We start from the raw sequence: 18,895 nt of genomic DNA, 5'->3' as shown, positions 1-18,895 counted from the left end.
TTAACTACTTAGCAATACAATCATGCTGGGACCTCTCGTCAGATCATTCTCCCATTCTAATTGACCTAGACTCCAAAGTCATACTCAGAAATAAGCCTCCAGTCCTAACCAATAACCAAACAAATTGGAACATATTCCGAAGTGCATTAACAGAACAAATATCAACGAATTTGCCACTTAAAACAGAAATACAAATTGAAAATGCAGTACAACTTACTACCTCCATACAAAAGGCGGGATGGAGGGCTACACCTGAACAAACATTATGGAAGGAAACCATAAATTGTTCTCTGAGTGCAAAAAACATGATTGAAGAAAAAAGAAAACTTAGGAGAAAATGGCAAAACACACATGCACCTATTGACAAAGAAAATCTAAACAGAATTACCAGAAGACTTAAAAATCTATTAAAAGAAGAAAAAAACAGGGGGATTCAAACTTACTTAGAAAATCTGACTCCATTCAAAGACACTAACTATTCGCTATGGAAGGCGACGAGAAAAGTAAAAGGACCAAAAGACGCCATACCTCCTTTAAAAAATGCCAAAGGTAAATGGGCAAGAACAGACACAGAGAAATCCGAGACATTCGCAGAACATCTTTCGACAGTATTTAGTCCCTTTACTAGAGTAGTACCATTAGAACAAGAAGAACCATTTCATTCTTTTCTTGAGGCTCCATATCAAATGGAACCGCCAATCTCCAAGTTTGATATTAAAGAAGTAAAACAGATAATAAATAATGAGATACAACCTAATAAGGCACCAGGATTCGACCTCATAACGGGTAAGGTCCTTCAGGAACTAACCGATGATTGTTACAGAATAATCACTATGATCTTTAATGCTATGTTAAGTATGCACTACTTCCCGTTGCAATGGAAAGTGGCACAGATTATACTAATTCAAAAACCTGGAAAAGATCCAAAAGATGTCAACTCATACCGACCGATAAGTCTGCTCCCAGTCATCTCTAAGGTGTTTGAAAAACTTCTGTTAAGAAAAATAAAACCAATATTAGAAGAGAAGAGTCTCATACCTGACCATCAATTCGGATTTCGTAATCAACATAGTACAATAGAACAAGTTCACAGACTGTACACAACAATAAGAACTAGTCTCGAAAACAAGCAATACTGCACTGCAGCCTTTTTAGACGCCTCCCAAGCTTTTGACAAGGTGTGGCACACAGGACTTCTGTACAAATTAAAGAAAAACCTACCTTACACTTACTTCAAACTGCTTCAATCATACCTTACAGAAAGGAGATATCTGGTAAAATATAGTGAAGCCTATACAAAACTCTACCCCATCCTATCTGGTGTACCTCAGGGTAGTGTGCTCGGACCGATCCTTTACCTAATATATACGGCTGACTTGCCAACAAGCAACGACCTAACACTTGCAACATTCGCAGATGATACTGCTTTCCTGGCCTCTCATGGTAATCCAATAATAGCATCAGAGAGACTGCAACTACATCTGAACAAAACAAATGAATGGCTTAAACTCTGGAGAACTAGAGTAAACCCCTCAAAATCCACACATATTACATTCACTCTAAGAAGAGGTACATGTCCAGAACTTAATCTCGATGGACATCCTTTACCTCAAAAGGATGACGTAAAATATCTAGGTATTCACCTTGACAAACGACTAACTTGGACCAAACATATATGGACGAAAAGACTTCAACTGGGAATTGTATACAGAAAACTTTACTGGATGTTGGGAAAAAACTCTCACCTATCTATCGATAACAAGCTGCTTATATACAAAACAATAATAAAACCCATTTGGACATATGGTTCGCAGCTCTGGGGATCAGCTAGCAAATCTAATATTATGAAAATACAAAGATTTCAATCCAAAACTCTAAGAACAATCGCTAATGCCCCTTGGTACATCCATAATGACGCAATACATAGAGATCTTCAGGTACTATCAGTCTCCGAAGAGTGCAAAAAATCTTCTGAACAATATCAAAATAGGTTGCGGGTACATCCAAACACCCTGGCACACAATCTTCTAAACAAGCAACAAGCAAAGAGATTGAAGCGATATGATCCCTTGGACCTACCTAACCGATCCTGACAGAGCCTACAGCAGAGGAAGCTACGCCATCCAACAGCGTCCAGCCATTGTGTTCTGTGCCAGTTTTACTTTTAGTTTTCGTGCTCGCGTATCAGTGTATGTGCGCATCTCACCGGTAAACAAGGTAATGTGTGTGTGTCGTGATGCTTTGGTCACTGGACCTTACATCTCTCTGCCATTGTAAAGACAAACAATTTTACTTATTGTTTTCATTGTAAAACAGATTGTAAAAAAACTTGGATGTTAATAAAAAAAAAAAAAATTGTCTTTCAGAAGTATTAGTGTATTTTCAGTAGTAATTGCACAAGAGCTCTGAAATTATTGAATTTTTCCCGAGTGACACTTTGACAGTTTTAATTTCACGAGCCGAAGGCGAGTGAAATTATGTCAAAGTGTCACGAGAGCAAAAATTCTATATTAATTTCAGAGGTCGAGTGCAATTTTTTGCGATTATTTCATGAATAAAACTGTTCAAAACCAAAATTTTATTGTAATTTATTTATGTAAGTACCATTAAACACACAGTTTTTATAAATATTTGACGATTGAAAGTCATCACTTTTATAATTTTTAAAACATTAATTGTCATTAATGTCACTGAATGTATTTTTTCGTAGCAACGAAGGGCATCTGACGTAATATACTTAACGACGGGAGATTATCAAAAATTATCGATTTAATTCAGATTTCTGTAGCTTTCTATTGGTCAGAATCTCCTATGAATGAAATAATTACCATAATTTTATTTTCAACGTTATATTTATTAGTAATCATCATTATCAATTATTGTTACTCCCATTTTCTCCAAATCTTTTCTGACTATATTTTTCCACCTTTTTCTAGGCCATCTTACAAACCTTCTCTCATCTGGCCTTTCCCAAAACACAGTGTTTATAAAGCGATTGTCGTTACTGCGTATCACATGCCCTGCCCATCTGAGTCTTTTGGCCTTTTGACTAGATTTTCCTTTCCGAAGAGCAACTCGAACTCGTTATTGTATCTACGCCTGCATTCATTTATCATGCTGTCTCTGCAAGGACCAAGGACCATATATCATTCGAGGAATTTCACGTTCTCACACCAGTAATTTCTTTTCTTCTCTTTTTGTTAGAGTCCATGTTTCTCTTTCCTACGCGACTGCTGGTCTTCTTATGGTCTTATATATCTAGATTTTTGCACCTTGTGAGAGAAGTTTTGACTTTATTAGAGGTTGAATTGCAAAAAAGTTTCCTGTCGGTATTCGCGTGTTAGCTTCTCGACCTATTTTGTAGTCATTGGTGATTGCTGCTCCTAGATATTTAATGTCTTTACCCACTTCGAAATTATGATCGTTTATAGTAATATTTTGCATATTTCGCCGTTGTTCTTGTTTTGAGACGACCATGTATTTTGTTTTGTCTTTGTTTATTTATTTTTAGAACCATATTTAATGCTGCTTCTTCAAATCGCGATAAAATGTCTAAATTCTAATGTTGATTGTGCCATTGCACCTACGTCATTGGAATAGGCGAGTACGATTTTTGCTCTCTGCGCAGCTATGTCTGGTTTGATTTTTGGATACATTTTTCGCATATTTATTAGTAATTAACACAATTGTTCCGTAACTCCATCTCAGAGTGCATGTTTTAAAAACATACTTATTTAAAACTAGTTACAGGACTCCTTCGCGCGCCATTAAAACAAACGGATAAAAAACCATCGCATCTGTAAGTTATCGCAGGGCATAAAAATCCCGCTGCAGTATTGCGGAGCGATTAATGTTCCTTGGCGTTTTGCGTGCTACAGCATTAAAAAATCGCCTCCTTGTGTTATCACATTTATCAGCCAAAAGTTTCAATTATCTACCTGGAAAACGTAGTTATGGGAGACGGTAGGCTGGGGCCCGGAGTCGTATATGTCAGCCTCATAAAAATGACGTTACAAGATTTAAAAGTGGCAAAAGTTAGAGTAGATTAAAAACTGTCTTTCCTATTTGAACTCAATGTGGAAGTGAGACAGGTAGATGCACTATCAACCATGCTGTTCAACCTTGTTCTTGAGGAAGTCATCAGCGAGACCAATGCAACGAAACATAATAATACGAAAACAACACAAACTACTGCATGTAGGGATGGGAAAAACCTACCAGTTATAACCTAAAACCGGTTTTTTACTCCGTAATGATCGGTTTTTCCGGTTGTTTTTTTATCCCGGTTATAAACGGTTTTTTCATTTTAAAGTACTATCCGTTGCAAGATAATCCGGATTTATATTTATATCTATTTAATATTCTATTATCACATTTTAGTATAAATAATATAATTATTCATTTAAAGCGTACTTCCGCATACTTAGTACGCTTTAAATTAATAATTATATTATTTATACTAAAATGTAATAATATAATATTAAATAGATATAAATATAAATCGGAATTATCTCGCAACGGATAGTAATAACCGGTGAAAAACCGGATAAGTGGAAAAAATAATGAATTCAGAGAAAAAATAAGAAAATTTTTCGCCACTCGCACGCGAACGATCAAGTTTAAGCTGATTGAAACCGATTTGACAACACTGATGACTGATATCAATTCGAATGGAGTATCGCAAAGTAAAGAGCAATGTAATTGTAACCTACTGGGTATTGGCTATTGATTAAAAAAAACGAAAACCGGTTTTTGGAATAACGGGTTTTTTTGACCGGTTATAACCGCCAGGTTAAACCGTAGGTAAAAAAAAACCGGTATAACCGAAAACCGGTGTTTTGTCAACAACCGCCATCCTTAGGCTAATGGAAGCGTTCAACGAAATTATCGATCTGGAAGCTCGAAAAAAAGGGGCTAAAATAAAAGAAATAAGCACGAAGTAGTACATGACCGTCAAAAGAACACCTGGCAATAAAAATAATATGGCAATCGACAACAAACTATGCCATTGAACGTGTGGATACATTCACATATCTGGGCACAGAAATCAATTTGAAAAATTCCTTAAGTAGCGAAATTGATGCAAGATTGAAGAGGAAGGATGCACACGTATAATTAAAAGAAACGACAGGGCGAATGAATTGAGTGAAAGGTATGAAATTTAAAGATTTCTGAAAATTCAAAGACTATCATGACTAGGACACGTCCAGAGAAAAGAGATGCAAAAACAACATAGGAAATATTACAATGAAAGCCAATAGGGAGTCAAAAAGAAGAAAGGAACTTGAACAAGGTTATTAGATGACGTGAAAACCATGAATATAAGACAATGGAGAAGAAGGCGTAAGAGAGATATGAATGGAAGGCCATAGTCAGACAGGTAAAAACCTGGGTTATGATACCAAAAGAAAAAGAAGAAGACCTCCTGCATTTTTAAAGATGACGAATTCGAGTTTGACTTCGCTAGCGTCACTTCTGTGACGCAAGGGACCTTTTTTCTTTACGTGCCATCTCCGCGACAAAGATGGCAATCATCATTGCTATTCTCACTTTTGATACTACATCCCGAAATAGTTCAGTTGAGCTGTACCCTTCCTTGAATCTTTCCCTATATAATTAATTTTAGAAGTTCATATCTGTCGACACGTGTTATATGCCTCAAGTATTGAAGTTTTCTTATTTTGATGGAATCCAGTATATCCTTGCTGTTCTGTATTCTCCTTTTGGGATCTTTGAGGATTATGTAATGTAGATTTACCGCATAATTTTATTTCCAACGTTTATATTTATTTGTAGTTAATAAAATTCTTCTGTAGCTTCGTCTAAGAGTGCTTGTTTTAAAAACATGCTTCTTTAAAAATAGTTACAGGACTCCTTCTCGCGCCATTAAAACAACACCGATAAAAAACCGTCGCATCTGTAAGTTATCGCAGGGCATAAAAATCCCGCTGCAGTATTGCGGAGCGATTAATGTTCCTTGGCGTTTTGCGTGCTACAGCATTAAACAGTCGCCTCCTTGTGTTATCACATTTATCAGCCAGAAGTTTCAATTATCTACCTGGAAAACGTAGTTCTGGGAGACGGCGGGCTGGGGCCTGGAGTCGTCGCTGGCGGTGAACGTGACGGGACGACGGGAACTGGACGCGGACTATTAACTTGGGTGCTCACCGTGGCCGCAGACGTACTTTATCAACTGAAACGAATACTAAACATTTTATTTTTATAAAGAGAATCTTTGTACGATGAGTATATTTAAAGTTTTATCTTTATTACTTTAAATAAATTTTAATATCTTTAACTAACTTCCTAGGGGACATGATGATGTCAAAATAAATGTTAGAAAATGTCGTCGAATATACTAACATTTAAATCATCAAGTACAGTAAGTTATACAATGGTTCTACATATCGTCGTCTTGGAGATAAAGAGAGCTAACCCACAAAGTTATTGTTTTGAGATAATAGGCATAGAAATTTGACTTGTTAAAAAATATTTGTTTTTTTGTATAAGTATGTACAGTGGAACCCCGATAAGTCGGCCCCCGATAACCCGGAAGTCCGGCTAACCCAGACCGATTTTTATCAGACAAACATTTCAACAATAAAAATGTATGTAATATAATATTTGAGAGATAATGGGTAATTGTGTAATTTGAACTACATATACGATAGTAAAAATGACTCCTGGCACACGACGTTTATTGTCGTGTTATCGGAAACAACAAGCACCTGTAGTATCCTTTATTTATTTCAAAGTGTCTTAGCATTGTTTAAAAAAGACTAAAAGACTATTAAAAAATTCTTTTTTAAACAATGTTCTTAGTCTTCACTGTTATTAAATAACATAACATCGTTGCGATTGAGACCGTATTGTGTGTAGTACAGTCGTATTGTTCGCTTCCGTTCTGTTGTCGTTCGTAAATCTATTCAGATTTTGTGTTTGCGTGTTTTTGTGTCTACATAAGGGCAACAAAACGTAAAAATGTTGTAGTGACAATGGAAAAGAAATTATACGCATTAGGTAGAATTGACAAAGGCGAATCTTTAAAAACAATTGCAGCATCATATGGTGTCGGTACATCTACAGTATCGGATTGGAAGAAAAATAGAACTAAAATCGAAGAATTTTGTTGTAAAATGATAACAAAAGACAGTTTGGACAATCGGTGCAAAGCTAATAAAGCTAAAAATGAGACTCTCGACGACGCTTTGTATGTGTGGTTTTGTGCGGAACGCGAACGTGGTTTACCAGTGTCTGGACCAATTATTCAAGAATCAGCACTCAAGCTGAATAAAATGTTGCCTGATTGTGAACCAAATTTCACTGCGAGTCAAGGTTGGCTGGATAGATGGAAAAAAACGTCATGGAATACACCAGCTATCTATAAGTATACCGTATTTTATTAATTTTTACCATTTTCTCCGGCTAACCCGGAATTTCGATAATACGGATCGGTCGCGGTCCCGATTAATCCGAGTTACCGAAGTTCCACTGTAGTTTATTGACCAATTCTCATGAAATTTTTTGCAGACACAGCAATGCTTTTTCTTCTATATAAGTCTATCTATCTATAAGCGGAGTTCCTATAGCCTCTGCCGCTTCTCGCATTTCGACCTCCATTTTTTCTGTCCATCCATTCGTCTTCTTTTATGGCTCTGTCTCTCATGATGTGCCGTACATTTTCTTCCCAGGTAACTGAATGCCTTCCCCTTCTTCGTTATTGTGGTATGTAATTTAAAGCTTTCTTTGGGCATCTATCTTCATGCATTCATTTCATGTGACCATACCACACGAGTTGTCTCGTTTTAATTATATTTACACTGGAATATACAGTATTTGTTCTCCTTCTAATATCTTCATTCCTGATGTAATCTTTTTTGGATAAATCACATGCTCTGCTTAGATAAATCCATTTCAACTACGCCTACTCTTTTTCTACCTTTTTTCGTGATCTGCCAAACTTCTGCCCCATAAGTCATAATGGGCTCTACCAAGGTACGATAGATTGTCAATTTCGTTTTTTGTCTTATATCTTTAGACCATAGTAGAGAGCTTAGGATATTTACCGCTTTTTTGCCCTGCTGAGTTCTGTTTTCGATGTCTCTTTTGGTAGTGCCTTCTTTAGATATTATATAAGTAAATATTATAAAATCTAAAAAATACGCTATACAACTAGGGCAATTAGATATTTTTTGCTTGTTTTCTTTCACCACTATTGTATAAACTTTACCAAAAAATTGATCTTAAATTAAATAATCACTTAGCTGACTTTACCACCGTATTTTTCATTGTGTTCTAAATAACAAGGTGCAGTTAACTCATTTGGCCCAAAAGTGTGGATTAACTCTCTTTACCACCAAGACGGCGATATCTATGTCAGGCAATATCATAATGGAGTCCGTTTAGTCACGGATTTTGCTCTAAATTTTAAAAAACTGCCTGGATTGACATACAATTTAGCATACACATAGAGCATGTAAGAGAAAAAGAATTAATATTGTGTTAATGCTTTTGCCCTGTGGATGAGTGTCGCCATTTCTCGGGGTTGAAAAATATACGATTAAAATAAGTCAAGAAGTGAATAAACTGACTGATTCTAAACAAATTTTGTTCAATAGCGTTTTTTCACTAAGTCAGTACTTTTCTAGTAATTTGCGAGTGAATATGTTAATTTTTCAACAAAAAAACACGTTTCTAAATGGTTTTTCGCAAATATCTTTTCTTCTTCTTCTTCCTTCTTGTATGTAGGTTTTAAAGCCTGTTTCTTCTTCAATATTATCCTCCTAAATTGTTTAGGTTATTGCACCACCTTTTTCTTGGTCTGCCAATACTTCTTCGTCCATTTGGTGACTTATCTCGTGCTATTCGTACTATCCTATCTTCTGCCATTCTACTAATGTGTTCGTTCCACTCCTGTTTCCGTTTTGTCACCCATCCATTTATGTCTTCTATATTGCATGATCTTCTTATGTTTTCGCTCCTCTCCCTATCCAACAGACTTTTCCCTGATATTCGTCGGAGTATTTTCATCTCTGTTGTTTCTAGTAGTCGTCTCGTTTTAGATGTGTCAGGCCTTGTCTCCGCCGTGTATGTTAATATAGGTCTAATTGCTGCTTTATAGATTCTTGCTTTTGTGTCTTGTCTTAAGTGTTTGTTCTTCCAGATTTTGTCATTAAGAGATCCCCTCGCTTTACTTGCTTTTAAGCTTTGTTGTCGTACTTCCTCTTCAACATCTCCGTAACTGGTTATGTCTATTCCCAGATATCTAAACCTTGCTTCCTACTTTATTATTTTCCCATCAATTTCGATTTTACATCGTAATGGGTATTTAGATGTTGTCATACATTTGGTTTTTTCTGCTGATATTATCATATTGTATTTCTTGGCTGTTGTATTAAAGATGTGTGTTAATCTTTGGAGATCGTCTTCTCTCTCGGCGATTAATGCGGCGTCGTCTGCATAACACAATACTTTGATTTCTTTATTCCCCATTCTGTAACCATGACCTGCAAATAACTCAAAAGTAAGTATATTATCAAAAAAATATTTTTTAAGAAAACTATAGCCTATTAAAAAGTAAAAAAATGGTGTATTTCTGAGGTCCGCAACCCAGCGGAAGCAGAGTTTTATCTAATAAAAATAGGTTCATGTTCATAAAATTCCAAATCGAATATTTCAACGTGAAAAATCACAAACAAATAGAAGAATTCTTGGGGAAAACTCATTACAAATTTTTAAATTGTTTAAAAAAAGCTTTTGTTTTTTAAAAAGTTTCTAGCATCAAAAGTAAGCAAGTTACACCCAAAATAAAGTTGGTCCCTAATTTTTGGTAAAAAAAAAATCGCGAAAATCACCCCCTAATTAGCATTTCAAATGAAATTAATCGTTACCGCTTCACAAGTGGCTTTACTTATGTTTTTTTTATATGATATGTTGGTTTCGTCGTTTCAAAGTAAATGTTTTTGAATAAATTGGGTTTTAAAATAAAATATTTTAATTTTTTTTTATTTTGAAAAAATGCCTTGTTTTTCAAAATACATAACTGAAAAATTATTAGTGGTACCAAAAATCTTAAACATTAAAAGAATATATGTTTGGTTTTTTTGTTTTTCTGTAAGACAAAAGTAGGTTAATATATTATGGCTGTTCAAAATTTGCATACGCTCGTGGTTAGTGACTCGTTAAAATCCCTTCAAAATAAACACTTTGAACCGATGAAACTTACAGGTCATATTTATATTCAATGCATACACGAGTAAAGCAACTTGTGAAGCTGGAACGATTAATTCCATTTTGGGATGCCAATTAGGGGATGATTTTCACAATTTTTTACCAAAAAAAAGGAACAACTTTATTTTGAGCGTAAATTGTTACCTTTTGATGCTAGAAACATTTTAAAAAAACAAAATAAAAGCTATTTTTAAAAAGTTAAAAAATCTGTAATGAATTTTCCCAAAAGGTGCTTTTTTGGTTATTTCACGCTGAATTATTCGATTTGGAATTTGACGAAATATAAATCTACAATGTATAATTTTTCTTTAGCTACAACTCTGCTTTTATACGGTCTAGAAACCTCACGTACAACATTTTTTTCACTTTTTTATAATCTATATTTTTGCTAAGATTGTTTTTTTTAATAAAATACGTACTTGTTGAGTTATTTTCGAAAAACTGTTTAATAACGTGGTTTTTGTGTTGAAAAAATTAACATAATTCACTCGCAAATAACTCGAAAAGTATCAACTAAAACCAAAGCAACTGCTACAAGCTAAAGTATCAAAAAAAGTAAAAAACCGCTATAAAACAAAAATGGCTTAGGATTAGCCAGTTTATGAATTTCCAGACTTACTTGAACGTATATTTTTTCACCCCCTAGAAGGGGTGAACCTCACCCTCAGGGCAAAAACACAGATCGGAACAGTATCACTTTTTTTTTACATATTAATCAAAGCCTAGTCCAAACCCTGTCAAAAAAATTTCATGGCAATCCAAGCGGTTCTTTAAAACTCAACGGTAGAGGTTTTACAATATTTTACCGTCAATGAATTGACTAAAATTGACCCACCTATCAGCGTGTTCTTTTATGATTAAGGTTTTCAGTAAATAATGGTGAAAACAAATCCAATGGTTCCCATTTACTTAGGTAGATCACATAACAGCACTTAACTAAAAGTCAACTTCATCGATTATGAGAAATACAATTAATTGCATGAATAAATTTTTACAATGGCAAAGGCTTTGAAGCTAAAAAATTCGCGAGGGTTTGGAAATTTTGGAGGAGTGGAAACACTTTTTTGACGTTTTTCACTTATTAGTACATACATTTTTTACTTTATCTGTAATAATAATTGTATACTTTATACCCATCTATTGGGATGAACAGATGCGAGTACTTAGTATCGAGAAAAAATGCTGTAAAATAAAACGAACGGCATGTTCATTCATTACTAATAAGATAATTCCAAAAGATTAATCTCAATCGGATCGAGGTTATCGTTGTAATTAAAGTAACACAAAATGGTCTATTAATTTCGGACCTAACGACAACGGGCCGAAAAATTATGGTCTGGAAAGTAGTAAAAATTATACTATTTCCCAAACCAGGTAGGTAAGCCTCTGGAAGATATCAAAACATATCGACCCATAAATTTGCTGCCAATAATGTCAAAGGTAGTAGAGAAGCTGACACCTTCAAGGATTCAACTACTCTGCTAATCCCTGCCTACCAGTTTCGATTCAGATCCCAACATGCCACCCTAGAACAGGTTCATCGGATATGCAGAACTGTGAATCAAGTTTTGGAAGACAGGACTGACACCTTTCTAGATATCTCGAAAGCATTCGGTAAAGTCTGGCACACAGGCCTTCTATTATACAAATTAAAAAAGATGCTTCCTCTCACTCATTTCCTAATTCTAAAATCCTACCTACATGACCGTTACTTTACACTGCACAGGGCAGTGTCTTAGGGCCAGTGCTATACCTATTGTAGACAGCGAACTTACAACAACAAAGTAGACAACAAACGTTCAAACCACGACAGATACAGATGCAGGTGACACAGCAGTGATATCAGTACATCAGGATCCACGGACAGCTTCTCAACTTCTGCAAACTAGTCTTAACAAAATACAAACTTTGTTAAAACGGTAGCGTTTTCAAACAAATGAAACAAAGTGGGTTAATATTACCTTTACGAACTTCAAAGGTCACTGCCCGTCTGTATGTATCAACAACCACCAACTAAAGTAGCTAGCAACAGTCAAATACCTTGGAATGCACCTTGATCAAAAATTAAACTGGAAAACCCACATTTTTATGAAACCCACACAACTTGGTCCAAAATTACATAATCTATACTGCCTGATTGGTCACAAAACATCACTTTCAATAAATAATAAAGAACTTGTCTACAAAACAATCCTGAAGCCAATGTGGAGTTACGGGATCGAACTTTCGGGTACTGCATCAACATTGAAAGTTTGGAGAGGTTCCAGCCAAAGGTTTTCGAATTATTACAAATACCCCATGGCATATTACAAATAATATTGGACACGACCTAGAAATTGCAACTGTAAAAAATTAATTGTTATCTTTGCTCAGAAATACGAAGACAGATTGAGACAACATCCCAATGTATTAGCGAGAAACGAAACCTGATGAGACAACCAGTTAAACCCAGACTTATAGAGAATACAGCCCTTGTTTTTATTATTGTTATTGGTTAATTGTATAGCACTTTGACGACTTTTATTAATTTTAAATTAATATTCGTGCTTTCCATTGATTGCCACAGCTTCTTCAGTGGAACGCTATCCTAGGCTTTCCGTAGGTCGACGAACAACATATAAATTTTTTGATACGGTGCCATATTTTTTTTTCAATTATCTGGATTGCTAACCTTTAATTGCTGAACCCAGCGCTAACGGACATAGACGAGGGAACACTTATAAACGGAAAACGATTGAACAACATAAGATACGCTGATGATACTGTCATTTTTACAGACAGTCTTGAAGGTCTGCAGACACTTGTCTCCAGGGTGGCAGAAGTAAGTAGCAGGTTTGGGCTTGATTTTAACATCAAAAAAACCAAATACATGGTTATAAGCAAAAATAGGATACCACCTGGTCAATTACTAGTTAACCAACACCAACAACCTATAACACAAATCACCAACTTTTGTTAATTGGGTGCAAACTTAAATGAACAGTGGAACCAATTGACGGAAATTAAGATAAGGATTAAGAAGGCAAGATTAGCTTTTGTCTAAATGAAGAAAATCTTTAAGAGCCACGATATAAAATTGGAAATAAATGTTCGTTTACTAAAATGCTACGAATTCTCCGTTCTTTTATATGGGGTGGAGTCATGGACCTTAACTGAAGCATCACTGAAGAGACTCGAAGCATTTGAGATGTGGTGCTATAGACGCATGTTGAGGATTTCCTGGATAGACAGAGTTACCAACGAAGAAGTTCTACATAGAATGGGTAAAGAGCGCGAACTAGTCGTAACCATAAAACGTCGCAAACTGGAATACCTGGGCCATGTAATGCGCAATGAACAACGATATGACCTACTTCGGACCATACTTCAAGGTAAAGTGCATGGGAAAAGAGGTCCAGGACGAAGAAGAATATCCTGGCTGCATAACCTGCGAAAATGGTTTAACTTAACCACTACCGGATTTTCAGGACAGCAGTCAACAAAGTCAGAATAGCCATGTTAGTGTCCAACATCCGTAACGGATAGTCACCATAAGATGAAGATCTGGATTAGGGAGAAAATGTGTTCAATAATGGATCGACCCGTACGAAATCCTGCTTTTTCTTCTTCTTCAGAATCTAAGCATTATCTCTCGATTCGATTCTTTAAAACCTTTCCATATATTCGACTTATAGATCTGGTTACAGCTATTCCTCGGTAATTTTCACAACCATTTTTATCGCCCTTTTTATGTATAGTACTGAGGTATGATACCTTCCATTCCATAGGGATTTTACTTATGTTTATGCATGCTTGAAATAGTTGTCGAATATATTTGTACTATTTGTTCGTTCCGTACCTAGACAATGTAACGTTACAAACGTCACATCTTTGATATTTTATTTTTAAATAATTATTTTATCTTATTTCCTTTAATATTTCATTAATAATTATCTTCTTCTATTTGGTTTACCCATTTTCCCCTTTAAAAATCGATTGGCGCCCTCTTTTATTATTCTCTTTTATTAGCCTCTTTTATTATCATTTTATTATCCTTTTTTATTATCTTCTATCTAACATCTAAATCAACATACTAAACGTACCTCGTATATTCATACCCTCTAAATATCTGTATTTTCAATACGGAACATGCCGCTACTTCATATAGTACTTGGTTGTCATTTTAAATGTCGTTTTCAATGACAGTGTCACTTCATCGACTTGACCCCTACTTCCTGACATAAACTGGAAGGGAAAAATTAATCCTTAAAAAGGCATGTAATTCCAAAATTAAATCATTTTGTTCCATCAAATCATTTCTCTTGGGATAAGAATAATATTATATTGTAATTATATTTCTCCGTCTAACAGTTTTTCATCAGAATTTTAACTATTCTCCTCATCTAAATTTCATTTAATTTATTCTTGTCATCTGCTTCTCTTTCTGACGATTAGAACGGCAGATGGCACACGTTGGTTTTTCTTCTTGATGATTGATATGTGTCTCTATTTTATAGTTTTTGGATATAATCACTTTTTTCCCTTCGGGAGCATGAAGCCCATCGCCGGCGATGCACCAGATGGCTGACAACCTAAACAATGGTGCATCTCTAGACAGACAACAGCACCCAACATCTCAGACACCACCAAGACCGTAGCTGCAGCGACCTAGGGCCATAGCACCTGCCCAGGCCTACAACAAGTCGACAGCAGTACCATACAACATCAAGAAGTTACCTTCAGCGACCAAAAGCCATAAGTATAATCCAGAATTGTTAGTTTTTGGCAAGAATTTGAATATATTTGTTAATGCAATTTACTAAGTCATATTTTTATTATATCTTTATGAACAATAAACATGATTAGTTAAAAATATTGTTTTGTTTGCTACCATTCTAAATTTTCAGAATTCATATCTAAGGTTGGGACAAGACGAACACACACCTGAGTGACTGAGCTAAGCTATGGGTGTAGCGATGGCTATCTTAGTTGGTTGAAGTAATATTTTCGAATTTTGTTTCAATTAGCTGGGGTAGTCCATCGCCTATTTCGTTACAACAATTCTCCGGGTATATTCCCTGTAACTTATTTTACAGATTTTAAATAAACTGCCAGGTTAAATAAAAAAATATAGGTGTAACAGATTATAGCATCCGGTATCGAGAGATAAATGCTGTTAAATAAAACAAACGGTACGTTCATTCATCACTTATAAGATAATTCCAAATGATAAATCTCAATCGGATCGAGGTAATCGTTGTAATTAAAGTAACACAAAATGGTTTATAAATTTCCGCCCTAACGACAACTGGCTGAAAAATTATGGCCTTCGGCCAGCTTTGCACAAGCTCTCGACAAACCCACTGTCACTTCAATACCGCACCACTAAATCAAAGGCCTGTTTGGCCCAACCTTTCTCCAAAATAAACACATTTCCAAACGTTTTCCTTCGTAGACCCGTGACGTCGAATAATGAATATACCCATTTATTTCGAATGGCTGAACTTTTCCTAAACTATCCGCATTTACGTTTTTGCGTTTACCTAAATGTGCCCGTCGAACCGACCGATATTTCATCTTCAAACCGTAAGGTATGCGAGTCGATGTAAACTTATTTTTTCTATATCACTGTCAATCTTTTTCGACGATTTAAAATACAACCAGCTATGTCTAGAATATGCATAAGCACGCGAAAGAGCAACAGTGGTTTTAATATCTTAGAAGAGATAATAATATAACATGTAACTGTTTAACCCTCTAACTGGTAAGAGGTTCCTGAGGGCCCCTTCGCTTATTATTTATTTAAGCCACAGATAAAATTAATGTAGCCGAAAACTGTTTTGAATCTTCATCTCTAGTTCTTCTAGAGACGTTTCAAATGCTTTCTAAATTCATTACAACGTATAATTACACAAGAATTAAAAACAGCTAAACGCCGTAAAAATGTGTGGCACATACAATATTCCAGCTACAAAAGATCTGATATGAATATTACGTGTTGCGAAAATGTATTTTCATTTTGATGGAAAATCAAATTCTAGTTTTATTTTAAAATATTTTTCCATAATATTTGCTCAATTTGAAGTAAAACGCGCCACAAAATAGTAACTTTGATACAATTTGAATTTTAAAGCTCTTTTGTGGCGAGTTTAATTCAAATTTAGCAAATATTATGGAAAAATCTTTTAAAATAAAACTAGAGTTTTATTTTGCATCCAAATGAAAATACGTTTTCGCGAGACGTAATATTCATATCAGATCTTTTGTAGCTGGAATAATGTATGTGCCATTCATTTTCACGGTGTTTAGCGGTTTTTTATTCTTGTATTAGGAGTTTGTCAAAGTTATTGATAAATTAAATGTATTAAGTTGAATGTAATGTTTCTCTATTACACGTTAAGCTTTATAAATGTTGGCCTTTGTCGCATTATCTTCCAAAAGTGATCTAGTGTCCATCGAATGTACACTAGATTTTTTTCAATTCGAAACAGATTAAAAGAAATATTGGGATGGCCGATAAATGAACTCGGATTGCCCGGTGCACGATCAAATTTAGTGTCGTAACCACTACAACTACATAAACCATTTCGGGGATAATGGTTAATTGGATTATATTTTGGATCTTAATAACTTCTAAACGGCTTAACCGATTTTTTCACTAAACATGAGTTTGAAACGTATTGACAAGTAGTATCTGTTGCATCTAAGGTCAAGTATGATAACTAAAGTTATTACAGGAACTATTGAGCTTGAAAAACCGTTTTTTCTCATAGGAAATAGATTTGATCATACTTATGAAGCCTATAACTTAAAAACTCGAATTTTCCCGTATATAAGGTATACACCGTTAGATGCGCCTAGAGGCCTTCTACAAACTCTCAGTTATTGGCCCAATTCGCAGGTTAAAATTTTGAGTAATTGTCGAAAAACCAAAATTTTCAACGTTTAGTTTTTCAGTTTTTTGGCTATTATACTGATGTGTATGTCTGATCCTAACAACTTAAATAACATTTGACAGCTTAACTCACCAAAATTAATTTGGTGTTTTTGCGGTTCTCCTGTCTCTTCTTAAACCGAAGATATATACCTCCAAATAATATGCCATTTTGTACTTACCATGTCCTACAGCTGGCTTATGGGTGATCAAAAGTCACAAACTACACCGGTTCTGAATCGGCTTTGACTCCCTCTTCAAACACAAAAAAAAATTCATATGTTTTTAACTTTTCCGCACACATACATACATACATATGTCCGTCCGCTATAACTTTTCCCATGCGGTACGATTCATTTTCAATCAAATTAAGTCAAAACAGAAAGTGAAACGTATGCCGATGTGTGTAGTATATAGTATACAGTATACAAAATGTATAGTATACAGTATACACATCGACGTTCGTTTCAATTTATGTTTTGACTGAAAATGTATCATACCGCATGGGAAAAGTTATAGCGGACTGCCTATACATAAATATCCACAAATATTTTCCCTTTTTTTTTAAATAGAAATTGAGTCATATTTTTGAGCTCGGTAACTTTTGAATGGTATAAACGATTTTCAAAATTAGACAAGACATGCGTTGGAAAGGTAATGATCAGTACTATCAGAAGCCTAAAAGGTCGGACTAAAATTTTCAATATTTTAGGAGTTTTGGTTTATAGAACCTTGTTCTATAGTGGATTCATATTACACAAGAGAAAAAAGCATATAATAAGAGATTTCGCCATTAGCTCAAGAATGTGCATTTTAAGATTTATAGTTCATTTCTTCAACTATAGTCTAATTTATGCATGTACGAAACATGAGATAGAGAAAAAAGAAGATGAAGTTAAAGAAGAGATTTTTGATGAGCTATGGCCAAAAGTGATATAAAATAATATATGGAGACCTAAACGCACATGTTGGAAGAGTACAGTAATTGAAACACAATAGTCTTCATGAGCAATCAAATGACAATGCCAATAGTTTAATAAACCTAGCAGTATCACTAAACATGGTGGTTATCAGCACATATTTTGGTCGAAAATATTTTCGCAAGGGCAGCTTAAAATCACCAGAAAGACTTTATGTTGTACGTTATATACGTCACAAGTGTTCAAATAATTATTTTATTCCATTTTATTTTAATTTTATTCATTATTTGATCACTTTTTGTTTCGTTTTACCATTTCTTTTTTTTCTAAAAATAGTTAAAAGATTTTAAAAACTTTTTCTAAAAATTAAAAATTTTTAACAATGAAATTTATTACTCATGGCTGGTCAAATGGTCATGAGTAATAAATATTGCATATTATTTATAGTAGGGGAGGAAAGTATGCTAAATTTGCAGTTACCCGAGCATTATGGGGACCTATTGGGTTGTGAATATTAGGTTCTAAAACCAAAAAAAGATAAGTAAAGTTTTCCATTTAAATGGGAACTCCATTTTTCAATTTATATATATATATATATAGCGCCATATATTTATAGAATATAGCGCCATCTGTCCAGAATTTGAAAAAATGTCTCGAATAAAAGTTAGTTATTTTTATATAGGCAATCCAAATGTGCAATAAAAAATGGGGGTTTCTATTTAAGATTTTAAAGTAACCCCCCACTCCACCAAAGGGGGGTGGGGTCGTGTTTGGTTCATTGGATAGATTTTACTATATATAGACGTTTTATCATCATCATTTTCTTTGCCTT

General features: G+C 34.7%; 1 protein-coding gene across 1 annotated transcript in view; it reads left to right on the top strand.

Annotated features, from left to right (window-relative positions):
* The window catches only part of LOC126890323 (jerky protein-like), a 62,159-nt gene extending 49,499 nt beyond the window's left edge, over positions 1–12,660 (top strand). Inside the window, exons 2-3 of the mRNA XM_050659187.1 lie at positions 6,965–7,394; positions 12,604–12,660. Coding sequence (XP_050515144.1) covers positions 6,965–7,394; positions 12,604–12,660 — 487 coding nt within the window. The remainder of the gene's footprint in view (positions 1–6,964; positions 7,395–12,603) is intronic.
* The last annotated feature ends 6,235 nt before the right edge of the window (positions 12,661–18,895 follow it).

The sequence above is a fragment of the Diabrotica virgifera genome, chromosome 8 (assembly GCF_917563875.1).
Source record: "Diabrotica virgifera virgifera chromosome 8, PGI_DIABVI_V3a".
Classification (NCBI taxonomy): Eukaryota; Metazoa; Arthropoda; class Insecta; order Coleoptera; family Chrysomelidae; genus Diabrotica; species Diabrotica virgifera.
This window is presented reverse-complemented; position numbering and strand designations above follow the sequence as displayed.